Genomic DNA, 17,843 nt, shown 5'->3' with positions numbered 1-17,843 from the left:
CAGTTGGTGGAATTTAAATTCCATCTAGAATTGAAAGCTAGCCTGGGTAATGGAAATCATTATTGTAAAAACCCACCTGATTCACTCATCTGGGAGTCTGCTAGCCCGCCTACACGTGACAGCACAGGAGCAGGAGGCCATTCAGCCCGTCAAGCCTGCTCCATCATTTAATATGATCGCGTTCTTCAATGCATTTTACATCCACTCACCCCCACAGCCCTCAACGTTATTGTTAATCCGAAATCTATCAATCTCTGACTAAACATACTCAATGACAGAGGTCTACGCCACAGAATTCCAAAGATTCACAACCCTCTGTGCAAAAAACTGTCCCCATTTCTCGATCCTGATTGGCTTCCCCCTCATTTTGAAATTCTGCCCCCTGGTTCTAGACTCTACAACAAAGGGAAACGTTTTACCCACACCTATCCTGTCTAACCTTTTGAAGTATTTTATCAGTTCAATGAAATCATTGCCCATTCTTCAAAACTCTAAGAAAATACAGGCCCAGTTTGCCCAATTTCTCTTCATTAGACAGTCCCGCTATTCTGGGAACAAGTCTGGTGAACTTTGTGATGATACTGTGCCTTTAGGAAATGTATTTTAGTCATGTTTTTGTGCAGGATTTTTTTTTCAATGGTCTAACATAGTGCCACTGGGTCTATAACTGGCAGCCTCTGCTGTTACTGCAGCAGCATAATTGATCTTAGTTGATAGAATGTTTCTTTTAATCTGGGCAATTGCAGGGTTATTACTTTAGTGTTTTCCTCTGGGGTTTTGCAAAGTAGGGCTTGATTAGGGTAATGGATGACTGGATGGGGCTCGGCTTAAATAGAAAAATCAAGCTTGGTTTGCTGTTTGGGGGTCTTAGAGAGCAGTGCCTCACTTTCCATCTCTGCATTTTGCGACTGGGATCTGGCGTGGTGGCACAGTGGTTAGCACTGCTGCCTCACAGCACCAGGGACCCGGATTCAATCCTGGCCTTGGGTCACTGTCTGTGTGTATTTTGCACATTCTCCCCGTGTCTGCGTGGATTTCCTCCGGGCATTCCCGTTTCCCCCCACGGTCCAAAGATGTGCAAGTTAAGTTGATTGACCATGGTAAATTAACCCTAGTGTCAGGGGGATTTGCAGGGTAAATATTACAGGAATAGGGCCTGGGTGGGATTGGGATCGTGCAGACTCAATGGGCTGAATGGCCTCCTTCTGCACTATAGGGATTTTATGATTCTATTCAAATCTCTTTCTCTGAGATTCGGCTGTTTGCAAATGGATTTTTCTCTGGAGGTTGCTGTATGAGAGTCAGAAGGCAGGTGTCTGTCTGGATCTCTGTCCAGAGGTGTTAGAAAGCTGGAAATCTAACGTCCACATAAACATATCTGTTTTTGGTGCTAATTGATTCTGAAGAAAGATGTATGTCTATGGGGATACTGCTTACATTGGAACTATAGAGATAGCGAACTTTTAAGAATGATAACGTGTCACGTTTATGTATTTCCAATTGGTAAAAGTTATGTTAATTATTTTGGTTACATTTTTGCTTTGTTAAAAAAATTTTGTTTTCATAAAAGCTTCCTTGTGGGTCAATTGATTCTGAAGCGAAACACCTTAAGCTCACCCTAATGCCAAAATCAAAAAAGGTTAGGGTCTAGGTTAACTCCATAACATATCTTGGATTTTCTGATCTGAACAAGAAGAACAAAGAACAATACAGCACAGGAAGCAGGCCCTTCAGCCCTCCAAGCCTGTGCCGTTCATTGGTCCAACAAGGCCATTCTTCTGTATCCCTCCATTCCCAGTCTGCTCATGTGACTATCCAGATTAGTCTTAAACGATCCCAGCGTGTCCGCCTCCACCACCTTGCTTGGCAGGTGCATTCCAGGCCCCCACCACCCTCTGTGTAAAAATACAACCCTCTGAGATCTGAGTTATACCTCGTCCCCCTCACCTTGAGCCTGTAACCCCCTCGTGTTTTCCGACCAGGGAAAAAGCTTCCCACTGTTCACCCTATCATAATTTTATACATCTCTATCGGGTCTCCCCTCATTCTCCGTCTTTCCAGGGGGCGCAACCTTAGTTTACCCCATCTCTCTCCTCAGAGCCGTCTGGCCCCAAACAAACTGGGGGTTTGTCCTGGGATTAAAACCTATAATTCTTTTTTTGGTTTAGGATTATTGATCTCAGAGATAATGAGGGGTGAGTATATGTGTGTTTCCTTTTTGGGTGTTGCATTGGGTTGGTTTAAACGAGGGGTACCTTGTGGAATAATGGCTTTCTCAGTGGCTAAAGTTTTTCTGGGAGCGTAAGAAGCTACTTTGCGGGGGGTTTACAAAAGACTGTTACAGCAAAGCTTTCGGAATTGGCAAAGAAACTGCCATTGACAAGACCTGAAGGAGCGAGGAAAGCTGAGATAATTACAGTAATAGCTCAACATTTAAAATTGCCGGAAACACAGTCAGAATCATTGGAAATGGCTAGAATTCAATTACAATTCAAACAGCTTGAATTAGAAGCAAAGAGAGAGAGAGAGAGAGAGAGAGAGAGAGAGAGTGGCAACAAGTGGAACAAAGAGCAAGAGAACTGAAACAGTCGCATTGCAAAAGGAAAAAGAATTTAAACTTCTCGAATTACAAACAAGAGAAGGAATAGACCCGGCAGAACAAAAAGAGAGAATCTGAACTTCAGAAAGTGGGACTGAAAGTTGACTTAAAATGATGGAGATAAAGGTAAAAATTGGGACTGGGAATGAGAATAGTGAGTGAGGACCATCCCATCATAGTCAAATCCTGGTCCTGGTGAGGATCTGTTTAAATATGTCAAAGTGTTTGAGGAGAAGGGTGTAGAAGCCTTTTTCATTTCATTTGGAAAAGTAGCTAAACAAATGAAATGGCCAGAGGCCACGTGGGTGTTGTTGATTCAAACAACATTGGTAGGTAGGGTTAGTGAGGCGTTTGTATCACTTTCTGGGGATTATGGTGAGGTGAAAGAAGACATCTTAAATGCAAATTAACTAGTGCCAGAAACCTACAATGGTTCAGAAATCTAAGGAAAGAACCTGGTCAAACAGACATAGAATTTGAAAGGATCAAACAAAATAATGTTGATAGGTGTATAACGGCCTTGGAAAAAGACCAGGCATATGATGCTCTTAGGGAAACATTTACTTCTGAGGGGTTTAAGCCCATCTCTCTAATCTCCTTCAGTCCCACAATCCTCAGAGATATCTGCACTCATCTGACTCTGGTCTCCTGAGTATCCCTGATTTTAATCGCTCTGCTACCAGTGGGCGTGCCTTCAACATCCTGGGCCCAAAGCTCTGGAATTCTCTCCCTGAACCTCCACCTCGCTTTCAGGTGGTCCGAACCGCTCCATCCAAGTTTCTGGTCATTGAGTCTTAGTGTCACTTTCCCTGGGCCAAGGTCAAATTTTCTTTGAAAATGCTCTGGTGAAGCACCTTGGGATATTTTACTATATTACAGGTGCTGTACAAATGCAGTTAGTTAGTTGTTGAGTGCACCATGGTTAGTTTAGGTGAAAAAGATGTACGCTGAGCTGATGTGAACGGCCTTCTGTGATGTTAGCTTATCTTTAAGAGATTTTTTTTAGATCATGATCTCTGCAGCTCTCATAGCTTCTCAGCTCACAGCCTCAGGTGGAAAGAGTAAAAATTGCATGGATCAGGTGACAAGAGTTGCTTTGAGTTTGTTTGAGTGCAGTGCTACAGGCTGTCTTAGAAGCAAGCTAGAAAAGAAGTCTCTTTTTCTCTCACTGTCTTGCTTTAAAAATTTTACCAGCTAGTTGAAAGAAAGATTTGTTGCCATGCTGCACTAAAGAATCTGGGCTTTGGTGTTTTGGGGAGCTGATGACTACAAACTGTTTTGAGTTTTCAAGGTCATTTGAAATCAGCATTCAGCCCAGGGAACTGGATTCCAATATTATGTGAGCTTTAGGCTGTGCAGTGATAAATCTGTTTAAAGGGCTTTGTTTTCAATGCACCTTTGTTTTAAATGGAACACATTAGAGATATTCATTAAGAGTAATACATTACTGTTTTGTTTCTTGTTTGTAATTGATAAATGTTCTTGCTAATTTTCTTACTATACATGTTAACCATATTCTCAAATAAACTTTTTGATGAAAGCTCCCCAGTGGGTCACTTGAATCATACCCAAAGTGAAACATCTCATGCTTATCCTCGCCAAATTCAAGATGCAAAACTTCATAAAACACTTTGTCAACTTGAACCATATCACCTTTCAGAGTCACATTCTGCAATGCTTGAGAAGTATGATTCACATTCTGGCTTTGAGCGAAGATTTAACGCTCTCAAAATACCACTTTCCAGGGTACTGGTGACTGTGGTGTTGAATCCGTGATGAAAAGATAGAGTTCCTACTTACCTCCATCAAAGCTTCTTTCCCAGCAGGCTCTCTTCCTAGAGGTGAAGGAACCGTTCCCACCTCCACACTCTCCGTTTCTCGCACCAACTCTTCTTCCTCTTCCTCTTCCGTCCAGTTTTGGAGCTGAATTGGAGGTGGCATTTCAAGAAACTGTGGCAATGGATCCTCTTCAATTGAAATAATTCTCCGTAAGTACTGCCTCTGCCTTGTTTTGTTGACAGATTCCTGATCCGTCCCTTTCTGGGTCTGGCTACATCCATCTGCATGTTCAGAATTCTTTGAGGATGACTCAGAATTGCCCAGTTCCTCACAATCATCACCTTTCCTAGATAGAGTTAGGAACAAGAGATAGAACATAAACTGGTTTCCCTCTGTAATATTCTAACTACATTAGGGGTTATGGGTTTTAACAGAGAAAGAAAAGACTTTCTTTTCACACGTAGTTCCAAACTGTGTTGGAATATGAGCCCAATTTACTCAGCCACATGTCATAGGTCAACCCTTCCATGGCAGGGACTAATTTAGTGAACATTGGGCAGCACGGTGACACAGTGGTTAGCACTGCTGCCTCACAGAGTCAGGGACCCGGGTTCAATTCCCGACTTGGGTCACTGTCTGTGTGGAGTCTGCACATTCTCCCCGTGTCTGCGTGGGTTTCCTTCGGATGCTCTGGCTTCCTCCCAAGTGCTGGTTAGGGTACATTGGCTGTGCTAAATTCTCCCTCAGTCTCCCAAACAGGCGCTGGAGTGTGGCGACTGGGGGAAATTTTCACAGTAACTTCATCGCAGTGTTAATGTAAGCCTGATTGTGACTAATCAACTTTTTTTTTAAAAAATCGCTATATCATCTCCAATAAGGAGACCAAAAGTGCACAAAGTTCTCGAGCTGTGGTCTCACCAAAACCCAGTACAATTGAAGCAAAGTGGCTTTATTTTTATATTACAATCCCTTTGCAACAAAGGCCAGAATACTCTTCACCTCCTTCATTGCTTGCTGCATCTGCACGCTAACTTTCTGTGTTGCTTGTCTGAGCGCACCCAAGTCCCCGTGGATACCAACACTTTCCCTCCTTTTAAAAATATTCTGCTTCTTTATTCTTTATTCTCCACCTGCCATCTTTCCCTCCTTTTAAAAATATTCTGCTTCTTTATTCTTTATTCTCCACCTGCCATCTTGTTATTTAACCTGTGCATCCCTCTCCAGCCTCTCTGTATCCTCCCCACAGTTTACCTTTCCATCTGGCTTGTAATCCCGAGAATATAAGTTCAATTTACTCAGCCTCTCTTCAGAGGGCACCCCACCCTCCCCATAATATCATAGGAACCCTACAGTGCAGCAGGAGGCCACTTAGTCCATCGAGCCTGCACCCACTCTCTGACAGATCATCTCACCCAGGCTCTATCTCCATAACCGCACGCATTTACTATGGCTAATCTCCCTAACCCACACATCTTGGGATACTAAGGAGCAATTTAGCACGGCCAATCGCCCTAAACCCGCACATCTTTGGAGTGTGAGGGGAAACCGGAGCACCCAGAGGAAACCCATCCAGACATGGGGAGAATGTGCAAACTCCACACAGACAGTGACCCAAGCTGGGAATCAAACCTGGGTCCCTGGCGCCGTGAGACAGCAATTCTAACCACTCATCCTGAGGACAAATCTAATGAACCTGTGCCATAGAATCAGTCATAGAATCCCTACAGTGCAGGAGGAGCCATTCGGCCCATCAAGCCCACACTAACAACAATCCCACCTAGGCCCCACTCCCACAACACTATGTATTTAGCCCCCTAGTTCCCCCGACACTGAGGAGCAATTTAGCACGGCCAATCAACCTCTCCCTCACATCTTTGGGTGGGATTTTATGGCCTCACTTGTTCCAAAACCGTAAAATCCTGCCCGAGGTCAATAGACCTTCCCATTGTCCTCCCATCACCCGCTCCGATTCCCGTGGCGGGTAAAATTCTGGCCAGTGACTAGGAACGGACCTGTTTGGCAACGTCCTGGTGCCTGTATGTTGATGAGTATTGGCCATCCTCTGATTCCATGAGCTGGAGGACCGGGGAACGGGGGACTTCTGTGAAATGATAAAGACGTGAATCATTTTACAGTTCCTCCGTCAGGTGTGATTTCCAGAAGATCTTCTCACAGTCACATCACATTGTCTATTGTCAGAGCAGTTACCGCGGCGAATAAATAAAACGCAACGTTCAAAAGTTAAAATCATTGAACAGAAAAGCAGACCCACCTGAAAGCCAGCCAGGGATAAATCCCGTTCAGCCTGCAGATGTTTGTTCATTTCTCTGCTCAACGCAATACAAATAATAAAACACTCATCAGCAGCCATGAACATGAATCCAATGAACAATCCTCGACTTGCAATGCTTTTCTGGGAATAATTATACACCAAAAGGCACCGTGGTTCCCAATCGTTCTTTGCGTAACTGGCTAATTTACGGGCTAAATGAGTCCGGTTTTCCGGAATCTGTTTGTTTTCTATATTACACCAACTGATCAAGATTTTTCATGACTCTACATTCAGACAGTTCAACTGTGATATTGGGACCTGATATTGATACTGGGGAGGTGATAGCCTAGTGGTATTATCGCTAGACCATTATTCCAGAAATCAGATGATGCTCTGGGGACCTGGGTTCAAATCCTGCCACAGCAGATGGTGGAACTGGAATTCAACTTAAAAAAAAAATCAGGAATTAAGAATCTACCGATGATTGTGAAACCATTGTGGGGAAACCCACGTGGTTCACTAGTCTTTTAGGGAAGGAAATCTGCTGTCCTTGCCCGGTCTGGCCTACATGTGACTCCAGAGCCACAGCAATGTGGTTGACTCTCAACTGCCCTTGGGCAACTAGGGATGGGTAATAAATGCTGGCCTAAACATGAATGAGTAAAGAAAAAAAAAATCTAAATCCCCAAAGATTGCAAGTAGTTTTTGTTTCTTAATTCCTTTTTCATCCTGTTCCTATTTCTTATGGTCTTCTGGAGTATCAAATAAATAGGTTGGACTAAAACCTGGTGTTGTCAGACTTTTTACTGTAGTTAGGGAACACAGCCTCTCAGTCTCCACTCCCTCAATATCTTATATGTTCCAATTAGCACAATACTCATTCTTCCAAATTCCAACAAAGATAAGCCCCACCCGATCAATCTTCCCCTCCCCCCCATACGATGAAGTCCTTCCTCCCAGGAATCAGCCTAGTGAACCTTCCGTGAACTTTTTCCACCACAAGTATATCCCGCCCGAAGTGAGGTGACCAAAAACCGTACAGAGTAACGTAGGTGTGTTCTCTCCAACGTGCTGTACAATTCATAGAATCAGTTATAGAATCAATGGTAATGGGACAGGCCCTTCGGCCCAAACTGGTCAATGTCAACCAAAATGCCCATCTAAGCTAACCCCATTTGCCTGCATTTGGCCCATTTCTCTCTAACCCTGTCCTATCTGTGTATCTGTCCAAATGCCCTTTACAATGTTGTCAGTGTCCCTGCCTCAACCACTTCCTCCCGCAGCTCATTCCACTTACCTCCCATTCTCTGTGTAAAAATAAGAGTTGCTCCTCGGGTTCCCATTAATTCTTTCCCCTCTTCACTTAAACCGACGCCCTCTAGTTCTCGATTCTCCAACCCTGGGAAAAAGCCTGAGTGCATTCACTCTATCCATGCCTCTTCTGGATCTTATTCACCTCTATAAGATCATCCTTCAGTCTCCTGCACTCCAAAAAAAAAAGTCCCACCCTATAACCCAGTCCTGAGCCCTGGCAACATCCTTGTAACTCTCTTCTACACTCTCTCCAATTTAATCACATCTTTCCTATAGCAAGTGACCAAAATTACACAATATACAACACAGTTATGACAGGGTTTCCCTATTTTTATACTCCATCACTTCCCTGAGCCAAAAGAATGAAAAAACCTTCCACCTCCAGCACCATAATACTCCCTTCCTGTTACGGTTACAATTTCAAGAATGTCTGATATCACAACTCAATGTTAGCTCCTGTTCTTTGCACAAGTCTCAAATCGCTTGTGGTCAACTTACCAGTGAGCCATTATCTTACTGAATCCCAGAGTGCGCCAGAGGGGCTGAGTGGCCTATCCCTGCTTCGAATGCACAATACAAAGCATCCTTTCTGGTTGTATCACTGCTTGGTATGGGCTCCTGCTCTGCCCAAGACAGCAAGAAACTACAAAAGGTCATGAACGAAGCCCAGTCCATCAGGCAAACCAGCCTCCCATCCATTGGCTCAGTCTACACTTCCCACTGCCTCGGCAAAGCAGCCAGAATAATTAAGGACCCCTAGAAATAATCTCTTCCACCTTTTCCCATCGGGATAAAGACACAAAAGTCTGAGGTCACGTACCAACCGACTCAAGAACAGCTTCTTCCCTGCCGCTGTCAGACTTTTGAATGGACCTACCTCACATTGAGTTGATCTTTCTCTACACCCTCGCTATGACTGTAACTCTACATTCCGCACTCTCTTCTTTCCTTCTCTATGAACGGTATGCTTTGTCTGTACAGCGCGCAAGAAACAATACTTTTCATTGCATCTCAATATATGTGAGAATAATCAATCAAATCAGATCAAATGTTGGTTTGGTATCTCACTCTTTGATCATTGTTCACAAGACATTATAAACTCCAGTTTACGAACAGGATTCAATGTTAGAGTCAGCACCAGGTGCACACACTTACCTGAGGAGATCCAACTGTTTACAAAGGGCCAGTTTCTCTCTCTCCAGGCCCTCAGTCACTCGATAGAGCTCCCTGAGGGAAATATATCATTCCACGATATCATTATTAGGCTTCCACATTTAATTATCACTTCACAACAGTATTTTTTTTCTTTAACCCAAGATTTCAACCTTAATTCTATCACCATCATTTTGTCATTCTCAATCACCCAGGACCCAGGGCCTCATTGGATGAGATGAGGGTGGAAATTGCTGAGACATTGGCCATAATCCTCCATAGAATGTTACAGTGCAGAAGGCGGCCATTCGGCCCATCGAGTCTGCACTGACCTCAATCCCATCCAGGCCCTATCCCCAGAACCCCATGCATTTAACCTAGTTAATCCCCTTGACGCTAAGGGGCAATTTAGCACGGCCAACCCATCCAACTCGCACATCTTTGGATTGTTGGAGGAAACTGGAGCACCCGGAGGAAACCCATGCAGACACAGGGAGAATGTGCAGACTCAACACAGACTATCACCCAAACCAGGAATTGAACCTGGGTCCCTGGCGCTGTCAGTAATCCTCCTTAGATACAGGGATGGTGCCAGAGGACTGCAGAATTGTGAATGCTACATCCCTGTTCATAAAGAGTGTAAAGGTAAATCCAACAACTACAAACCAGTCAGTTTAACTGCAGTTGTGGGGGCAGGGTCTTAGAAATTATACTCTGGAGACAAATGCAACAATCTCTTGGACAAGTAGGGATTATCTAAAGTAAGCCAGCAAGAATTTGTCATCCTTAATTAGCTTAATAGAGGTGAAGTAAGGAAGAGGGTTGATGAGGGTAATGCAGTGGATGTGGTGTACATGGACTTCCAAAAAGGTATTTAATAATAGTCTTATCCACAAAGTTGAAAACCAAGGAACGAAGGGAACAGTGTCAGCAAGGATACAAAGTTGGCTTAGTCACAGGAAACAGAGCGACGGTGAGCGATTAATTTTTAGATAGAGTAAGGAGTATAGTGGGTTCCCCGTGGATCTGTGCTCGGGCCACTGCTTTACTTGAAATATATCCATAACCAAGAGCAGAATTTTCCCACACCACCTGCCACAGGAAACAAAGCGGGGACACGGACCACACAAAGATCCATTGAACTCAGGCAGGATTTTCCGGTTTTGGGGCGAGTGCGGCTAGAAACTCCCACCCTGTGTGTTGGCAGGTCGGTGGGAAGCAGGGATACGTGATGCTGCGTTCTGTAAGTAAACCTACTGTCAAGAAAATGATCTGTGTCCAGTTTCACATTTCATCATCTACTCGGGGATCTATTTCAGGAAGAGTAAAAGATCAGTGTAAGAGAGTTTTCTCACACACTGTTCTTATTCCCGTGTCACCTTGACAACAAATGCTGGCCTTGTCATTCCGAGAAAGAATAAATCAGAGAGAACTGCCACTTCTTTGCCTATTCCTTCATCCTATCAGTATTTCCTTGTACCCACCTTTAGACCTTAAGTTTATTTATACTATCTCTACTTGAATATTGTCTGCAAAATGAACATCCCTCTGTCTGGCCCAATGACTTTCAAAGTGGAGCAACAAGGAGAAAAAGCAGGAACATGTTAGATACTAGTATCCACCCACTTGGGAAAAAAACACCCTTAACTCTGACTCCCTGTTCCCTCCCTTCTAATTTGAATTTTCTTCCAATTGCTTTCCTCGCTTTAACCCTTTGGCCCCTAACCATCTCCAATAGTCTCATGTACAACAGCCTGTCCAAGACATTCTGGAAGTCCCTATAAACCACATCCACTACCTTTCATATATCAATTCCTAAATGAACGCCATCAATTTTAATCACATAATAAAAGTCCTTATCAATCAGCACTGAACATCTTCCCAGTTATATTTGCAGTCCTTATTTAGCGACAGATGGGGAAGATTGAATTAAGTTTCAGACTGAACCTGACACTGACGTAGCAATTTGTGGAATAACATTTCCAAATTGCTTCAACTGTCTAGATTCTGATCTTTCACCCACCATATCAATGAAGAATATATTATTTTAAAAGATCACATTGAATTCTGCACACGAACCTCCCGGAATATTAAGGCATTAGAACAGCAACATTTTAAGCCTTTTTATTAGTAACGTCAGCTTACATTAACACTGCAATGAAGTTACTGTGAAAATCCCCTTGTCACCATACTCTGGCACCTGTTCAGGTACACTGAGGGAGAATTTAACATGGCCAATGTACCTAACAGCACATCTTTCGGACTGTGGGAGGAAACTGGAGCACCCAGAGGAAACCCACGCACACACAGGGAGAAGGTGCAAACTCCATGCAGATAGGGACCCAAGCCAGGAATCGAACCCAGGTCCCTGGCGCTGAGAGGCTACAATGCTAACCACTGTGCCACCATGCCATGCCTACAGGCTAAGATAATTAGAGTCAAAGAAACTAAAAAGAAATGCAAATTGAAAGGTGATCTAGTAACCAATATAATGCAGACTCTAAAATATTTCAAGATTTAAAACTTGTTTTCATTCTATCAAAGGCAAACCCTCGTAATCACTGCCACGGTACTCACATTTCTCTATCTTTATGTAGTTGACATGTTTCTTCCTCCAATGCCAGTACTTGATGCCGGGCATAAAGGAGGTCATCGTTCACTTTCTGCAGATCTTCCTCCAACTGCTCATTCATCTGTTTTAGTCTCTGATTCTCCAGCTTTGACTCCTGCTTCTCGTTCTGCAGCTCTACGCACCGCCTCTCCAGCTGATAAGGGTCCAAAAGATGATAGACAATGAGTCTGGGCTGGCAATTTTCACTGGACTCTGACATACTTAACCTTGTGTAGATAAACATTATACAATTGACAGCAAAGATCAGCTGTTAGGCAAGCAATGTTTGCTCTGGGTCTCAGCTATTTCAACAGACTAATGGATTTCTGGGCTCTCAGCCAAGCCTCATATTCTTAGCAGAGAACCCAGACATCCATTAGAGTCCTAAAACATCTGATCCCCAGGGAACATATTGCTCAATTGACACCTTTAGTTTTCTTACCACTACTGTCAATTTCATAATGTTTATTTTCACAAGGCTAAGAGATTTCAAGCGCTTACACTTGCAGCCACTGAAACGTAAAAGGGTCTGGGTGATTGACACTTCTCTTGCCCTGTATTAAAGGGATGTTTTTAACATAGCAGACAGTTATGAATGAATTACTTTTTTTAAATATATCCTTTTGTCACTACAGATTCATTGGTTCTATGTAGTGTATAGAAGACCAATGGACTTGGAAATGCCATAGTCTGATTGAGGGACATGAGGGGTCATGGGGAGGGGGCGTCGAGGAGCACACTCAACAAGGGGAAAATGAGGACCGGTAGGGGTTAGTTGTGGAATGTACCTTGGCATGGAGGCTTAGGGGGGCCATAAGGAGGGTGGAAGTTTTGAACTTGCCTTTCACAAGGCTCCCTCATGATGACAATTCTTTATGACACTGCATAAAACATTGAAAAGCTGGCCAGGCTACTTGCAAACCATCTGCGCCAATCAAAAACAACCAACTAACTATTCTAATCCCGTTTTCCAGCACTTGGCGCAGAGCCAGCCTTGGGAATGGGGGTCAGGAATCCTGGAATTGGGTCCCTGTTGGCATTTCTAAAGAATAACTGAGTCATCCTGACTGGGTGATGCTCCAGCCCCATAATTCTAGTTTGCCATCTACACTTTCCCACATGTCCCCATTCAATTTTCCTCTCAACTGGTTCCTGTCACATTGAACCAGACATTTTTACAACTATCCCCCAACATAACTCAAAGTATTTTCCAGGGAAAACATTTCACCTCCACTTTTTTTCTTCAGTAATTTGGCATTTCTAATGTGGAAAACAGAGAATGAAACCAAAACTGAACAGGTTGCTGCCTGGTTTGAGGAACTTTGGTTGTGTGAAGAGATTGGAGGCATTGGATTTTTTTTTAAAAAGAGTTAGGGAATATTTCATAGAGGTTCGCAGCATGGAAACAGGCCCTTCAGCCCAACTTGTCCACGCCACCCTTAATGGTTTTTAACCATTAAGCTAGTCTCAGTTGCCTGCATTTGGCCCATATCCCTCTAAACCCATCTTCGCCCTGTCAATGCTTTCTAAAAGACAAAATTGTACCCGCCTCTACTACTGCCTCTAGCAGCTCGTTCCAGCCACTCACCACCCTCTGTGTGAAAAAAACTGCCCCTCTGGATCCTTTTGTATCTCTCCCCTCTCAGTTTAAAAGGTTTTTAGTGGAGATGTTTAAACTCTGATGGGTTTAACCTGAGCAAGGAAGGAGAAACTGCTTCCTCTGGCAAGCGCATCAATAACTCCCATTGGCAGTCAGAATCTGGGTGTTAAAACATCCGGGTGTAAAGGTACTCGGGAAATTGTGGAAGTTACAATCTTCTTAAATTCTCTGGATTCTGGAACTGAGACCAATGTGAGTACTGTCCCAGGACTGTGGGGGAGGGAAGAGACCCCGGTCACCTTAGGCCTGTTAGTTTAATGCCACTCGTGGGGAAGCTTCTAGAATGTCTCATTCGGGCAGGAATGACAGTGCAGTTGAGCAGATACTAGTTGATCAGAGACAGCGTGGAGTTGGTAAGAGTAAACCATGTCTAACTAAAGCGATAGGGGTCACTGATAAGAGAATATTCTTTGGGAAATGAAGTCCATTGTTGGAAGAGGCAAGTTGCCATCAGACTTTTGAATGGACCTACCTCGTATTAAGTTGATCTTTCTCTACACCCTAGCTATTACTGTAACACTATATTCTGCACCCTCTCCTTTCCTTCTCCATGAACAGTATGCAAGCATGCAAGAAACAATACTTTTCACTGTATACTAATACATGTGACAATAATAAATCAAATCAAGAGTGTCAAGGAAAGAGAGAGGGGAATATTTTCTAAACAAAGAGAACCTATTAACTGTGGATAAGAGGGATTCATGTACCAAAGTCACTGAAGACAAGGGATGCAAATTGGGATCAAACAGGATAATGGACTGTTGGGTTTACACTCCAGGGACTGGGACGCAAAGGGCTGGAAGTGATGGTCCACAGAGCTGTGGACAAACCTCATCAGCAGCAAGTGTGTTCAGTTCTGTGCATCACACCTCAGGAAGGCTACACTGGCCTTGGAGGGTGTGAATGATAGAAGGGGTAAGTAAGTTAAATGATGAGGGCAAGTCACATAAACTTGGTTTATGTTTGCTGGAATGTAGGGGTGAGTGTAGGAGTGATCTGATTAGGTTGGTTAAAATGATGAAAGGGATTGAAAAGATCAATGGAAATAGGGGGAGGAGGCCATTCAGCCCATCGGGCTGCCCTGCTATTCAGTGAGATCTGGGCTGATACAATTGTGATCTCATAGAATTCCTACAGTGCAGAAGGAGACCATTCGGCCCATCGAGTCTGCACTAACAACAATCCCACACAGGCCCTATCCCACGTATTTACTCTGCTAATCCCTCTAACCTACACATCCCAGGACATTAAGGGGCAATTTAGCATGGCCAATCCACCTAACCCCCTCACATCTTTGGACTGTGGGAGGAAATTGGAGCACGTGGACGAAACCCATGCAGATACGAGGAGAACATGCAAACTCCACACAGGCAGTGACACGAGCTGGGAATCGAACCCGGGTCCCTGGCGCTGTGAGGCAGCAGTGCTAACCACTGTGCTACCATACCATGCCTGCTCCTTATAACCCTCGTCTCCCTTGTCAATCAACAATTCTGTCTTGAATATAAACTCCAGTGAGGATTGTCCCAACCTGCTCAACCTTTCCTCATTAGACAACTGAGGAGAATCTGGAAACAGGAGTAGGCCATTTGGCCCTTTGAGCTTATTCATAATGATGCTGGCTGATCATTAAATTCAATATCCCGATCCCCCCTTCCCCCCCAATACCCCTCGATCCCTTTAGGCCCAAGAGTTATATCTAATTTCTTCTTGAAATCAGAGAATGTTTTGGCCTCAACTACTCTCTGTGGGAGTGAATTTCACACATTCACCACCCTCTGGCTGGAGAAATTTCTCCTCATTTCAGTCCTAAAAGATTTACTTCTTGTCCTCAAACTATGACCCCTAGTTCTGGACTCCCCCCCCCCATCATCGGGCGCATTCTTTCTGAATCTAACCCTGTAGAATTTAATAAAACGTCTACGAAATCCCCTCCCATTCTTCCAGGAAAGATACGATAAGACAGAAGCTATTTTCTCGGATGGGGGGAGGGCTCCAGAACAAGGGGGCCTCTCACGGTGGAGTCAGGAACGGCGCCCGGTTTACCCTGTTCTGTTTCTCCACCAGCAGTTCCTGTTCCCGTTCTTTAGCTCTCAGCAAATATTCAACTTCTTGCCATTGCGACTTCGCTTCTAAATTCTGAATTAAAGAGAGAGAGAGAGAGGGAGAGACAAGAAATATTATAAAATCTATTCGAGCGTCTGCAAAGCACGCTGGCAACGAATAGACAAAAATCTAGAAGTTTAAACGAATTTCGCCAAGCCCTGGGTGCTTTTATTTCAGTTCCTTACTTGGCTCAGCATTCTGTCTTTTTCACTTCTTATCTGCTGCTCCATTTCATTTTCCAGACGTTTGATTTCTTCACCGTATTCAGCAGCTTTTCTATAAATAATCGACACACATCGACTGAATTTATCGTTGCAAACTCGTCAAGACCCTTCACCCGGGGCGCAGGTCCCGTAATGGCCACTAAATCTCGTGAGCAGCCAGAAGTGGGATTGGTGCCAGTGAGATTCACCGTCTCCCCCAACCCGCCCCCCCCATTCCCCCTCCCCTCATCCTTTCTGGGAGGGGCATGAATCTGATTTGCATATATTTTCATAAATTTAAATGTAATTACTGGCGCTGTAGTGCCCACCCACAATGCATCACCCCTCTCTGGGGGGGGGGGGGGAAGCCATGATGTCACGCCAGAGCGGACCACTTGTCAAAAGTGTTCTGACGGCCATTCAGGGGCGTGGAGATACCTGTACACCCCCTGGGGTTGAGGGACAAGGCTGGGCATTGCGCCCTGGCAGTGCCAAGGTAGCTCTGACATGGGGAGGGTGGGGGGGAACCCTCCTCCATTGGGGAGGGGGATCCGCCTTCTTGTGGTGAAGGGACTGGGAAGAGAAAAAGTGAGAGGTGCCTGCGAGGGGATGGGGGGGACACAGGAGAGAGGAGAGCACTGAATTCTGTGAGGGGGTGGTGGGGGGGGGGGTGGTGTAGAGCCCCAATGATTGCAAGGAGGGGGGAGGGGTAAGAAGGGAGAAACTTGGGAGAGAAAGAGGGGAGAGCGCCGAGTTGTGTGAGCGCGTTGGGGGCAGGGGGTGGGTAGAGCCCCGATGCCTGCAAAGGGGGGGGGGGGTGGTGGTGGGAGTAGGGGGGGTAAAGAAGAGAGAGACTTGATGCCTGTGAGTGGGGAGGGAGAAGAGGGGGAGAGTGTCAAATTCTGTGAGTGGGAAAGAGTGGAGAGCCCCGAAGTTGGCATTGTGATTTGGGGGGGGGGGGGGGGGGGGGGGGGGGGGGAGGGGGTTTAGCCCCGACGCTTGGGAGGGGGCCAATTTCTCTGGGGAGGGGGCACGGGAAAGGAGGGGCCCTTAAACGTAGCTTGGAGAACGGGGTGCTCCGATCGCTGAGATGTTGGTGTGTTTAGGCCCCGCCCCTCCAGCTGGCTGAGAGATTCTCACCAACGGGGGCGGTTAACTCAGGCCAGGAAAGGTCAGGAAGCTGGCCAGTTTCACACGGCTTTTCCCACCTGTTCCAACACTCTTGGAAAATCTGAGGAAGATTGCACCCTCAGTTTTCCAATAAACTAATGGAAATCCAGTTGAATCACCGGTGAGGCAAAAAACAGGAAGCAAAGAAATTAAAGAGGCAGAACGTCTGGATCATACAAACTTCTCCATCCCTCGATCTCTGTCGGATTTCCCTCACAAGTTCTTCAAACTCTGTTCCTATCTTAAACCTCCTGGTGAGCACTGAGAGCTGGAGGAGAGCGGACTCGGTGCCCGGGTTACAGCATTGCTTTGAGGAAGGTTACTGTGACCTTGCTAAAGGAGCTTTGAGATAACAAACTGCAGGGTCGAGCTGTGAATGGTACGTGCGGGACACAGCGGACTATAGAGATTAAACTGGTGGGACAGGACCGCGTTACGTGTTATAGTTTTTAAACAGCAGGGCGTAGGAATCTGATCACGGTGCACATAGGGGAACAGGGCTAAGGGTGGGGCTGGAGAGATGAGGGAGCGGGATTGGGGCAAGGGGCAGAGTGGGGGCAGGGCAGAGGAGTGGGGCAATGGGCAAAGGGAAGGGGCTCCACGTTTAGTTTAGAGGGTGGGTCAGTGGTGATTTCTTCATGTATGAAATCGGCCAGAACATACACTGGGGCAGAGGATGGGACATCACAGGCTCAGGTCACCAGAGGGCAAGCTCACACGATGGCTTCGTTACAGAGAATTCAAATGTTGACTTTGAGGGTCCAGGCTGCTAAATATAGCATCCTTACAGTGCAAAAGGAGGCCATTTAACCCATCGAGTCTGTACCGACCCTTACTCAGGTTTATCTCACAACCCACTGTATTTACCCCGTTAATCCTCCTAGCCTACACATCTTTGGACATTAAGGGACAATTTATCATGGCCAATCCACCTAACCAACACATCTTTGGACTCGAAGGGGCATTTCATCATGGCC

The 17,843-nt window shown here is 45.2% G+C and overlaps 1 protein-coding gene across 3 annotated transcripts in view; it reads right to left on the bottom strand.

The window, feature by feature from the left end:
• Positions 1-17,843, bottom strand: part of cracr2aa (calcium release activated channel regulator 2Aa) — a 56,152-nt gene that overhangs the window by 17,873 nt on the left and 20,436 nt on the right. For all 3 annotated transcript variants that reach the window (XM_080183771.1, XM_080183770.1, XM_080183772.1), the window contains exons 5-11: positions 15,679-15,769; positions 15,434-15,526; positions 11,694-11,881; positions 9,120-9,191; positions 6,651-6,705; positions 6,391-6,479; positions 4,400-4,724 (exon numbers count right to left, since the gene is read on the bottom strand). In XM_080183771.1, the coding sequence (XP_080039897.1) occupies positions 4,400-4,724; positions 6,391-6,479; positions 6,651-6,705; positions 9,120-9,191; positions 11,694-11,881; positions 15,434-15,526; positions 15,679-15,769 (913 nt within the window). The remainder of the gene's footprint in view (positions 1-4,399; positions 4,725-6,390; positions 6,480-6,650; positions 6,706-9,119; positions 9,192-11,693; positions 11,882-15,433; positions 15,527-15,678; positions 15,770-17,843) is intronic.

This window comes from Carcharhinus amblyrhynchos, unplaced genomic scaffold, assembly GCF_965287045.1.
Source record: "Carcharhinus amblyrhynchos unplaced genomic scaffold, sCarAmb.v2.hapA scaffold_410, whole genome shotgun sequence".
Lineage (NCBI taxonomy): Eukaryota > Metazoa > Chordata > Chondrichthyes > Carcharhiniformes > Carcharhinidae > Carcharhinus > Carcharhinus amblyrhynchos.
This window is presented reverse-complemented; position numbering and strand designations above follow the sequence as displayed.